Below are 12,405 nucleotides of genomic sequence, written 5' to 3'. Positions count from 1 at the left end.
ACTCGACTCCCGCCGCCGCATCCATGGATCCCTCGACGGTCCCCGACGCCTCCACCGGAGCCGCATCCATGGACCCCTCGATGGTTCCCGACGCCTCCACCGCAGCCGAGGTCGCCGCCACATCAGCGGACCCTTCCCCGGCTTCCGACGCCTCCTCTTCCGCTGCCGCTGCCGGTGCCGCCGCCGAGGACCTCGCTGGGGCCGTGGCGGGGATGACCCTGGACGAGCGGTTCGACCTGCTGATGAGCATCGGCGAGGAGTGCATTCAGCCCGACGAGCTCAAGCGCCTTCTGCAGAACAAGCCCGTCCCCATCTGCTACGACGGATTCGAGCCCTCCGGCCGCATGCACATCGCCCAGGTTCGTCGATGCCAGTGCCTTCCCCTCTAGCAACTCTGATTCGGAATTGCGATCTGTTTCTAGGCCCATTTTTTGAACTCTAGGTGGTTAGTGACCAGCTAATTTATTACCCAAATTAGAGATTAGTTTTTTCTGGGTGTTTGCTATAGATATATGTCTGGCTTAGTTTTTTTCTGCTATGCATAAAACTAGTAGCAACTACCATGATACCACCTAACTGGGTGTTTGCAATAGATGTATGCCTGGCTTAGGTTTTCCTGCTACACATTAAACTAGGACTAGTTCTGAATGCCATGTGCTGATTATATATGGCTGGCTCGTTGTTATTTGTGCTAGTGGTTTCTGGTTAATCTGATTAAATCACTGAACAAGAATAGGAAAACGAAAATAAAGTGTTAGACCAGAATACAAATAGAGATTGCAAGAAGAAGAGAATCAATAAGACTAGAAAGAAGTCAACAGCAAAAGTCCGTAAAATAAGGAGCACTCTCCTGAACTCCTCTGTCTGCCACTATGTCTGGCTGGTACTGCAAGTTGGTTTGGGATACCCAGCCTTTTATCAGGCTCTGGAAGGAGAACGATTAGTTCACTGCTTCCATGTTCGATTGATTTGTTGTTCCGTAAGATTTCTAAGAGCAAAACATGCTAGTGCGTATAACTGTTAATCTTACACGTGCATTAGCAATTCTTTGTGCATGCTTCCACAATTATGATAATGGTACTTTTGTGATGCGTGGGACCAATATGCGCAAATTGTTTCAGATTGTAAGACCTGAGCGAGTCTTGATGATGATAGACATTTTCATGTCTTACATTCACAGGGTATTGTGAAGACAATTAACGTTAACAAGATGATCAGAGCGGGATGCAAAGTGAAAATCTGGATAGCAGATTGGTTTGCTCAGCTAAACAACAAAATGGGTGGCGACCTTAAAAAAATCCAGACAGTCGGACGCTACATGATCGAAATATGGAAAGCAGCTGGTATGAATCTCGATGGTGTTGAATTCTTATGGTCTTCAGAAGAAATCAACAGCCGTGCAAATGAATACTGGCCACTTGTAATGGACATTGCCAGGAAAAATAATGTCAAGAGAATAACGAGGTACATCCATATAGATTGTACATGTATTCAAATGATCCTTTACTTCCAAAGTTCAAACCCGAACATAGTTTAGTTATCTTATTTCCCTTACTATGCAGATGTTGTACGATCATGGGCCGTGCTGACAATGAGGAATTGACTGCTGCACAGATCTTCTATCCTTGCATGCAGTGTGCTGATATATTCTTCCTGAAGGTTAGTATATTTATATTGCAGATAACTACCTCTTCAACTGTAGTTATTAAATTATCTTCATAATGTAGATAAGGTTATTGATATTTTTATGTCACTTGATACTGTAATGTGGTATACATATATCCTAGAATCTAGATTGTCACTAAGTCTCTCTAAACTGTTTCCTTGTGTAGGCTGACATATGCCAGTTGGGCATGGACCAGAGGAAGGTTAACATGTTAGCAAGGGAGTACTGCGACGACATTAAAAAGAAGCTCAAACCAATTATTCTGTCACATCGTATCCTGATCTGCTACTGCTGTGCTGTTTATGTTTTTTCTTATGGTGTTAGAATTGCTGAATAGTGGTTCATTGCTAGGTTGTACAAAAATATTTGTTCCTTAATCTGAATTACAGATATGCTCCCTGGGTTCAAAGAAGGTCAGGAGAAGATGTCAAAGAGTGATCCATCATCGGCTATCTTTATGGAAGATGATGAGGTTCTCATAATATTTTCTCTTTGTTAGCAATCTTCATTTATCTCTAAAGCGTGTGACACCTAATCAGTCCATGCAACCTCATCCGGAGATGTTCAAATGTTGAAAGATATTACTTAGCTAGGATATCGTTGGGTATGGTCCTTGTATGCGAAGCAAGAAAATGAAGCCCTAGCCACTAAACTTACATGTTAGGTTTGGCTATTCAGTTTACATACACTCTTGATATGGGTTAAAATTCACTTTCTAGTATTTAAAGAAGTCAAATCTGTATTGTACATGGATTGTGTTTATTATTTGCTTATAATATTCCTTTGTCGTCAGTAGATCTTTTAGATGGCATGCAGTTATTTGTTCATCATTGTATCAAACTGGTAGTAACTTTGGAATTTATGGGGAATATCTGTTTGTTTACGTTTGCCCCTTTTTAAAGCTGATATTGTACCACAATCAAATAATTGCAGGCTCAGGTAAATGTAAAGATAAAGCAAGCTTTCTGCCCGCCCAACATTGTCGAGGGTAATCCGTGCCTGGAGTACATCAAGTACATCGTTTTCCCTTGGTTTGAAAGGTTTGAGGTGGTTCGGAAGGAAAACAATGGCGGTAACAAGTAATATTCTTTGACTACCAAATGCTCAGAACACTCCTTTTTAATATGAGTTATTTATTTAGTTTATTTCTGTTGAAAATTGTTTACTATTGAGTTTTGAATCTCCAACATGGAAGTCATTGCATGTGGCATCTAACAATGTTTGCTTTTAAACAGGACGTTTTTAAGCATGGATGAGCTCATTGCTGATTATGCCAGTGGTGCTTTGCATCCTGCTGACGTTAAGCCTGCTTTGGCCAAAGCGATTAATGAAATATTGAAGGTATTGTTTTCCGGACACGGATTTGGTGCTCCCGAGCCTAGTGATCCTGTTTTTTTTTTTTTGAAAATTGCACTTTTTCGTTTCAAAAAATCTCAAGATTTATTCCGCGAATACATATACATGTATTGAACACTCGTGTGAAGTTTCGGTAGAAATTTCATTCTATTTTGAGCTACGGAAAAAGGACAAATTTCTGGCTGTATATAGGGGGTGCATAACAAAAAGAACTGTCAGAAATTTTTCTTTTTTGTGTGGCCCAAAATAAAATGTATTTTATACCGAAATTTTTGGCGTGCCTTTAGAATGCACTCACACACTGCCATAATTTTATTTTTGGTTTTTTGGAATCCTAGAAACGTCTTCTTGAAAATTTTGAATTATAGGGATCACTGGAGCTTGTTGCTGCTGGAGGTTTTCATTTTCTCACATTTTTTTAATGATGTGATGCTGTCTTTGAGGAGCCATAATTTATTCTCGTTGTATTTGTTCATTCCACTACCGCGTTTCTCACAATTCATTTTTAGTTGATTGTGTTGTGATTTTGTGATGCTTCAGAATGTTTTTATTTGTTATTTTTTCAATCATTCCATTGCTGCATTTCTCATGATTTGGGTTATTCCTAGCAAATACTCCCTCTGTCCCATGAAGGTTGTCTGAGATTTGTCAATGTATCGATACATCCAAATTTTGACAAATCTCAGACACTCTTCGTGGGACGAGGGAGTGGTATTGATGGGCCATTTTTGTTGTTAAGGTGTCAATCGTGTGTCCTATTAATGCAGTTTTGAATTAACCTTCAATCAAGTTCATCTTTTACATATAATTTGAATGTCTCGTATTAATTCATATTTTTTTGCCCTATTAATACCATTTTGCGTTTTCAGCCTGTTCGTGATCACTTCAATACCAGCAATGAAGCCAAAGTTCTCCTCAACACTGTTAAGGTACAATATTTGTATCCACTTCAGTGAATGAATGTTAAATATAAATTCTAGATGTTATCTGCCCACACATACTTACTCCAGATATAGTAAGACCGACTAATCCGCAGTGAACTATTGCAGCAAGTTACCAGATGCATGTTGAAGTGAAATTGTGCAGTGGTGTATATAGATTTAGTAGGCAGAGCTTGCAAACTTCAAATATTTGTTCAATTCAACTTGAATCACAATCGTGTTTCCGTTGCAACACTTCAAACTTTCAATGTCCCATGATTTAATCCAGACATATGCTCTTTTGCAGAAGTACAGAGTAAGCAGTTAAGAGCAAAGACCTTCCTGATCACTACATGGACAGAAAACCAACACTGGAAGCATACACATTTTTCATGGGAAATTTTATTCGGCAAAATTGTTGGCATATACTAATACTTATCCTCTCCGTATTATCTTGCTGGTGTACTCTTTGTGTGACATTGTCGTGGGAGGTCACCTTCCTTTTATAAGTTTAGACTCGTGGCCTGGCATATTTCCTAGTTTACTAAAAAAAGATTCTGAAAATGAATGAGTGTTAGTTATAAGATCCATATTTCAGTTTTAAATTTCAAACGCAAGTTGAGAATGGAACAAAAATAATCCATGCTATGAAGACAATTATTTTTAATTTTAAACTGTAAATTAAGATCAATAACAATATCAGTGCTGAATTTCTGTTCCTTTTCTGGCGCAGAGATTTGAATTTGGATTAAAAACGGATAACTTCTAGAATTCCGTAATAGTACCATATGTATTATTGGAGCTAGGACGCACCATATGCACCTGAAGTTGAGGTTGGACGCATCATATGCACCTCAAGACTAAGTGCATAGATTGTATACGAGGAAGGAAATTCGGTCACAGTATAACTTGAATGAAAAATCTGGATTATTTCGCAATGGACAAACTAACTGATTTCTATTTGAAGAAAGTCCACTTTTAGTCCTTGAATTCTAGTGAAAGTTCACTTTTGGTCCTAGAACTTTCGTCTGGTTCAAAATGAACCTTGAACTCTCAGAATCATTCACTTTTAGTCCTTACCCCGATTGAGGTAGGCAAATATCTGCCATAGGTGGCCAAAAACTTAAGGTAACGGTGCAAGGGTAGAGAGGCCGGACGATGTTGATAAGCAAACAAGGAGACCTTTGTGGCGCAACGCTTCACGTGAATTAGAAGGGAGAGAAATCAAGCGAGAGACTGGTTTAGGGACCCAAGGGTTTCGTTGTTTTTTGCATTGTGACGTTTGGTTTAACATCTCAGGTTGTTTGGGCTTGGTCTGGTTCTAAACCAATTTGGTTGGTTCCCTATTTTTTCTTTCCACGCTAGTAATTTGCTCAACTCAACTGCAAAGGAATGAAAAGTGAACTATTACGAGAGTTCAAGGTTCATTCTAGACTAAAAATAAATTTTGGGACTGAAAGTGAACTTTCCCAAGAGTTTAAGGATGAGAATTGGACTTTCTTCTTTCTATTTTGAGCTCAACTACCTGATTTCTGATTGACGATGAACATCACATGGGATTATCAAAAAAAGATGTAGTAAATGGGGTAGGGTTGGAACCTAATCGATACTGAAGGTTGCCTATTTGCGTCTAATATATGTTTGTTAGCCGGAGCTTAGTAACTTTTTGAAAAAATATGTTCAGTGCGGTATTTGAAACGAAGATCTTTATGTATGATACATTTCGACTTCACCAAACAACATAAGAGCGTATGCTTATCACAACAACAAAAAAGGCGCATGTGGTGAATTTGTAGAGGTGGCTGTATGCGCGTGTACGTGAGCATCTGCGTTTGTAGTGTGTTTCTTAAAAAAAAAACAATAAAAAAACACATTTCCTATTTTTTTCTAGTATGAAAAACAAAAGACGGGACACAGAAAAATCAGGCCGGGCGAGAGGGCTTCGACTTTAATTTTGGCCCAATAACGCAGGGCCCATAGAGTCGAGAGCTCTGGACTCCGTCGGACTCCCCATTCTCTCAGCGCGAGGGCTGGGGTGATCGATCAATCAAACCCCTAATCTGCACTAAAGATCTCTTCGCCGCCGTCGAGGCGTCGACTAAAGGAGGAGGCCTGCCACGGCCGGTGCATTGCGAGTGTCTGATCAGCGAGCGGGTGTGGGCGCTGATGAGCGAGGAGGATCGTCCTAGCCTCCTAGGATCATCGGTGTCTTGGACCGAAGGAATGAGAAAAAGATGATAGAGATCCCCTACGGTACTTCCTCCCTCCTCCTGCGGGCACGCGCTTTGCAGCAATTTGTATAGCTCGCTGATGGATGGATCGACGGATACGTGCGGAGTCCCATTTTGCTCCGGCGCCGCCAGGCTGCAGCTTCAAGGCCATGATGCCGGGCGAAGGCTACTGGGAGCTCGTTCGCGAGCAGAAGCAGGAGCTTGCGCACCAGGAGTGGGATGAGGAGGATGCGCGCCAGGTTAGGGAGGAACGTGCGCGCCAGAAGAGGATGGCGATGCTGTTCCCGGCCCACCATTCCGCTGATGCCGGAGCAAGCGCAAACGCCACGGCCCCAGGAGACACGACGGGCAAGATAGTTGCGCCGGAGATGGATCCGAGCAACGCCAAAAATTCAAACTTAGTGGTGTCCATGGCTGTCGATGATTCCTTCGAGAACTCTTCCGTGCCTTCCAATTTTCCAAACCATCGCACGCGTAGCCACTCATCAGAAAGTAAGCTGTATAATTATTTAAATCTCTCAATTGATGTTTCTATTGTTGAACTACTTACATCTTGGATGATAAGCCACATTGTCTTTTTTTAAAAAAATATATCAGAGTAGAATTGGGGCCAATGTGAACTGGGGCACATGTCACCCTTAGTCCCTTATCCTAGTTCCATCATGGGAGTATGATATTATGGTCAACTTTCATGTGGACGGCCCGTGCTTTAAGGTTATGGGAAATAATAGAATTTTTGGTCGCCTACAGAGCTCTGGATTTTAATTGCTACAAGGGATATCCAGGAATATTCCCGAAACTATGTTTTTCATCGTGCAAGAGAGAATGCTCAAGCTATCAATGTGGTGCCCTTCTACCCTTTTCATCAATTTCCCCTACTTAAGGTTTCTCTAATTTATCCCATGATCAGAATTCCCTAACCATTCCATCTAGAAAAGGGAGACTCCAAGTTACAAAACGAGACAAAATGACAGCGATCTTGCATATGGTATGGAACCACCTTGATAATGTGTTTTTTCTGTTCATGTGTTTTGAGAATGACAACGATCTTGCATAAGGCCTGGGGGGACTTTCGGCAGGTGTGCCTCGGGGAGGCATCCTAACGCGTCCTCACTTATTATCAGCGGAACACTTGATGCTGTCCAGGCAAGAGGCCCAATATCCTGCAAAAGAGTGGGTGAGGGCGGCGTTCTGACGACGCAAGCCCCCGAGCCCAGCCTAATCTTGGCGTGCCAGGGGATCCTCCGCAGACGCATCCGGGACCCGCGTACCGTTGGGGTGCTAGAGAGGAGACTTCGACTTGGAACGAGGGGAGACATTTCTTGCCGTGAGGGCTCTGATGAGGTACCCTCGCCTAGCTCCCCGTTGGCATGCTCATATGCTATCTAAAAGAGCCGGGCGACGGTGAACGGTCCCGGAGAGAGCATCGGATCTTCCACAACCTGCCGGTTGGTGGTGCCAGCGTTGAAGGCGTCCACCACCAGAGTGTCACTGACCTTTGGAAGCTGAAGGTAGAGGTCGGCGAAACAATGTGTGAAAGAGCGCAACGACTCTCCTGGGCGCTGCTCCAAAAGCAGAAAATCCTGCAGCATAGACGAATGCACCGTGTGCTCCAGCAGCTCCGTTGAGGTAGAGCCTTTCTTCCTTTTGATGCATGAGCACTTGACGCGTCCGCCGCTGCCGGGCTTCACCTTAACTCGCCCTCGAGAGAGGGGGAAGAAGGGATTCCCGGCAGGCGGAGCGCCTCTTGGTGCGGCGTCTGCCGAGCCCCAGCGACCGTCGCAACCTCGGACATCGCGTGCGCGAGTCCGCAGATGCTGGCCAACCACTGATCGGAGATCGTTTCTTCCGGTCGGAGCCGGAGCAGATCATGCGTCAGCCTCCGAGCAGTCTCAACGACCGGCTCCCACCGATGGCCAGCTAGCGTTGCGGGCTCCGCCGGATTGGCCATGAAGATACAGCCGAAGGTCGTTGGAGAAGAACCATGATGGACTGAGTCCCCTACCTGGCGCGCCAAATGCCGGATTGTGTCCGCGAAGGAACACGGGTATCACTGAACCCGAAAGGTTTGAACACACGGAACTCAAGATCACGTCGTTGCCTTACCGAAGTCGGGCACTGCAGAGAGAGACACGACAATTACCCAGGTTCAGGGCCCTCGGAGAGGTAAAACCCCTACGTCCTGCTTTGGTGGATGTATTGCAGGTCACAATGGAGAAGATGACCGTACATGTATCTAGGGTTTGTGGTCACTCTGGATCATCCTCCTTGATGTCTACGCACGCTTCTATTACTGTAGACAGTGTTGGGCCTCCAAGAGCAGAGGTTTGTAGAACAGCAGCAAGTTTCCCTTAAGTGAATCACCCAAGGTTTATCGAACTCAGGAAGGTAGAGGTCAAAGATATCCCTCTCAAGCAACCCTGCAATTAAGATACAAGAAGTCTCTTGTGTCCCCAACACACCTAATACACTTGTCAGATGTATAGGTGCACTAGCTCAGCGAAGAGATAGTGAAATACAAGTAATATGGATGATTGTAAGTTGTAATTGCAATCTGAAATAAAAATAGCAGCAAGCAAACATGTAGCAGAACTTGTTGAAAACGGTGTTTCAATGCTTAGAAACAAGGCCTAGGGATCATACTTTCACTAGTGGACACTCTCAACAATGATCACATAACTGAATAAATAAATGCTAATCTCAAACACTCTCTGTTGGATAACAAACACTATTCATTGTGTAGGGCTACAAGAGCACCCTCAAGCCGGAGTAAACAAGCTCCACAACTTCATAAAGGAATCACACACGATGCGCACACTATCACCGTCACACCGTGGAGAGTGAATCCGGAGTTCATATTAAAGTAACCTCTAGAGTGCATAATAGACAAGAGTAACATCTACATATTCAACTAGAGTACAAAGCTCATGATCACATAAAGATCACATGGGAGAGAGATGAACCACATAGCTACCGGTAGAGCCCTTAGCCTCGGGGGAGAACTACTCCCTCCTCATCATGGGAGACAGCAACGGCGATGAAGATGGCGGTGGAGTCGATGGAGATGACTCCGGGGGCAATTCCCCGTCCCGGCGGCGTGCCGAAACAGAGACTTCTGTCCCCCGAAACGGAGTTTCGCGATGGCAGCGGCGCCCTGGAGTCTTTCTGGAGTATGATTGATTGATCTTGGGTTTTCGCGTCGCGAGGGATTATATAGGCGAAAGGGGAGCGTCAGTGGAGTCCCGAGGGGCCCACACCATAGGGTGGGGCGGCCCCCTCCCGGCCGCGCCGACCGATGGGGAGGAGGCCCCGGGCCTCCTCCGGCCCGGCCCTTCCGGCTCCGTGAGTCTTCTGGCGAAATAGAATTTCTGTGATTTTTCTGGATTTTTCCGAGCACTTTGGTTTTTGGGCCTTTTCTGCAATAAACAGACATAATAAACAGAAACTGGCACTATGACATCTTGTTAATAGGTTAGTCCAATAAATGCCTTAATATGATGTAAAGTGCATATAAAACATGTAGGTATTGTCATAAAACTAGCATGGAACATAAGAAATTATAGATACGTTGGAGACGTATCAAACATCCCAAGCTTAGTTCCTACTCGCTCTCGAGTAGGTAAACGATAACAAGGATAATTTCTGAAGTGACATGCTACTATCATAATCTTGATCAATACTATTCTAAAGCATATGAGATGAATGAAGTGATTCAAAGCAATGGTAAAGATAATGACTAAACAACTGATCATATAGCAAAGACTTTTCATGAATAGTACTTTCAAGACAAGCATCAATAAGTCTTGCATAGGAGTTAACTCATAAAGCAATAGATTCTTAATAGAAGGTTTTGAAGCAACACAAAGGAAGATATAAGTTTCAGCAGTTGCTTTCAACTTCAACATGTTTATCTCATGGATAATTGTCAACACAAAGTAATATTATGAATGCAAATAAGCAAGTATGTAAGAATCAATGCACACAGTTGACACAAGTGTTTGCTTATATGATAGAGAGAAGTAGGTAAACTGACTCAACATAAAGTGAAAGAAAGGGCCCTTCGCAGAGGAAAGCAGGGATTACTCTTGTGCTAGAGCTTTTTATTTTGGAAACATAGAAACAATTTTGTCAACGGTAGTAATAATTCATATGTGTTATGCATAAGACATCCTATAAGTTGCAAGCCTCATGCATCGAATACCAATAGTGCTCGCACCTTGTCCTAATTAGCTCGGATTTTCATGGATTATCATTGCATTACATATGTTTCAACCAAGTGTCACAAAGGGGTACCTCTATGTCACTCGTACAAAGGTCCAAGGAGATAGATCGCATTTGATTTCTCGTTTTTGATAGATCTCAACTTGAGGACATCCGTACCCAGAAAACATAGAAAACAGATAATGGACTCCTCTTTAATGCTTAAGCATTCAACAACATATAATATTCTCATAAGAGATTGAGGATTAATGTCCAAACTGAAACTTCCACCATGATACATGGCTTTAGTTGGCGGCCCAATGTTCTTCTCTAACAATATGCATACTCAAACCATTTAATCATGATAAATCACCCTTATTTCATACAAGACGAACATGCATAGCAACGCACATGATATTCAACAAAGGTGTAATAGTTGATGGCGTCCCCAGAAACATGGTTACCGCTCAACAAGCAACTTATAAGTAATAAAATACATAAGCAACATATTCAATACCACAATAGTTTTTTAAGCTATTTTCACATGAGCTATGTATTGCAAAGACAAGGAATGAAATTTTAAAGGTAGCACGCAAGCAATTTACTTGGAATGGCAGGAAAATACCATGTAGTAGGTAGTTATGGTGGACACAAATGGCATAGGTTTTGGCTCAAGGTTTTGGATGCACGAGAAGCATTCCCTCTCGGTACAAGGCTTTGGCTAGCAAGGTTGTTTGAAGCAAACACAAGTATGAACCGGTACAGCAAAACTTACATAAGAACATATTGTAAGCATTATAAGACTCTACACTGTCTCCTTGTTGTTCAAACACTTTTACCAGAAAATATCTAGACTTTTAGAGAGACCAATCATGCAAACCAAATTTCAACAAGCTCTACAGTAATTCTCCACTAATAGGTTCAACACCACATGATGCAAGAGCTTAAACATGATCTATTTGAGAGCTCAAAACAATTGCCAAGTATAAAATTATTCAAGACAATATACCAATTACCAGATGGAGCATTTTCTGTTTCCAACCAAATAGCAATGAACGAAGCAGTTTTCAACCTTCGCCATGAACATTAAAAGTAAAGCTAAGAACACCAGTGTTCATATGAAACAGCGGAGCGTGTCTTTCTCCCACACAAAGAATGCTAGGATCCGAGTTTATTCAAACAAAATTAAAAATAAAAGCATACAGACACTCCAAGTAAAGCACATAAGATGTGACGGAATAAAAATATAGTTTCAATAGAGGTGACCTGATAAGTTGTCGATGAAGAAGGGGATGCCTTGGGCATCCCCAAGCTTAGATGCTTGAGTCTTCTTGAAATATGCAGGGATGAACCACGGGGGCATCCCCAAGCTTAGACTTTTCACTCTTGTTGATCATATTGTATCATCCTCCTCTCTTGACCCTTGAAAACTTCCTCCACACCAAACTCAAAACAATCTCATTAGAGGGTCAGTGCATAATCAAAAATTCACATGTTCAGAGAGGACACAATCATTACTAACACTTCTGGACATTACCCAAAGCTACTAAAAGTTAATGGAACAAAGAAATCCATCCAACACAGTAAAAGAGGCAATGTGAAATAAAAGGCAGAATCTGTCAAAACAGAACAGTCCATAAAGACAAATTTTTTAGAGGCACTTAACGTGCTCAGATGAAGAAGATCAAATTGAATGAAAGTTGCGTACATATCTGAGGATTACTCATGAATTTTCGCAGATTTTTCTGAGTTTCCTACAGAGAGTTCTACTCAAATTCGTGATAGCTAAAAATCTGTTTCTGCGCAAAAATCCAAATCTAGTATCAACCTTACTATCAAAGACTTTACTTGGCACAACAATGCAATAAAATAAAGATAAGGATAGGTTGCTACAGTAGTAACAACTTCCAAGACACAACAAAACAGTAGCAAAATAAAAACATGGGTTATCTCCCAAGAAGTGCTTTCTTTATAGCCATTAAGATGGGATCAGTAATTTTAATGATGCTCGCGCAAGAAATAAGAGTTGAAG

At 42.3% G+C, this 12,405-nt stretch overlaps 1 protein-coding gene across 1 annotated transcript; it reads left to right on the top strand.

Annotated features, from left to right (window-relative positions):
* Positions 1-4,472, top strand: LOC124686768 (tyrosine--tRNA ligase 1, cytoplasmic-like). Its single transcript, XM_047220671.1, has 9 exons — positions 1-359; positions 1,181-1,464; positions 1,563-1,659; positions 1,833-1,938; positions 2,056-2,138; positions 2,600-2,745; positions 2,902-3,007; positions 3,892-3,951; positions 4,250-4,472. Exons 1-9 carry the CDS (start codon positions 24-26, stop codon positions 4,268-4,270), a joined length of 1,239 nt encoding a protein of 412 aa, XP_047076627.1. The 5' UTR covers positions 1-23; the 3' UTR covers positions 4,271-4,472.
* Positions 4,473-12,405: the final 7,933 nt, after the last annotated feature.

This window comes from Lolium rigidum, chromosome 1 (assembly GCF_022539505.1).
Source record: "Lolium rigidum isolate FL_2022 chromosome 1, APGP_CSIRO_Lrig_0.1, whole genome shotgun sequence".
Lineage (NCBI taxonomy): Eukaryota > Viridiplantae > Streptophyta > Magnoliopsida > Poales > Poaceae > Lolium > Lolium rigidum.
Note: the sequence above shows the minus strand (reverse complement) of the source record. Positions and strands in the feature narration are given on the sequence as shown.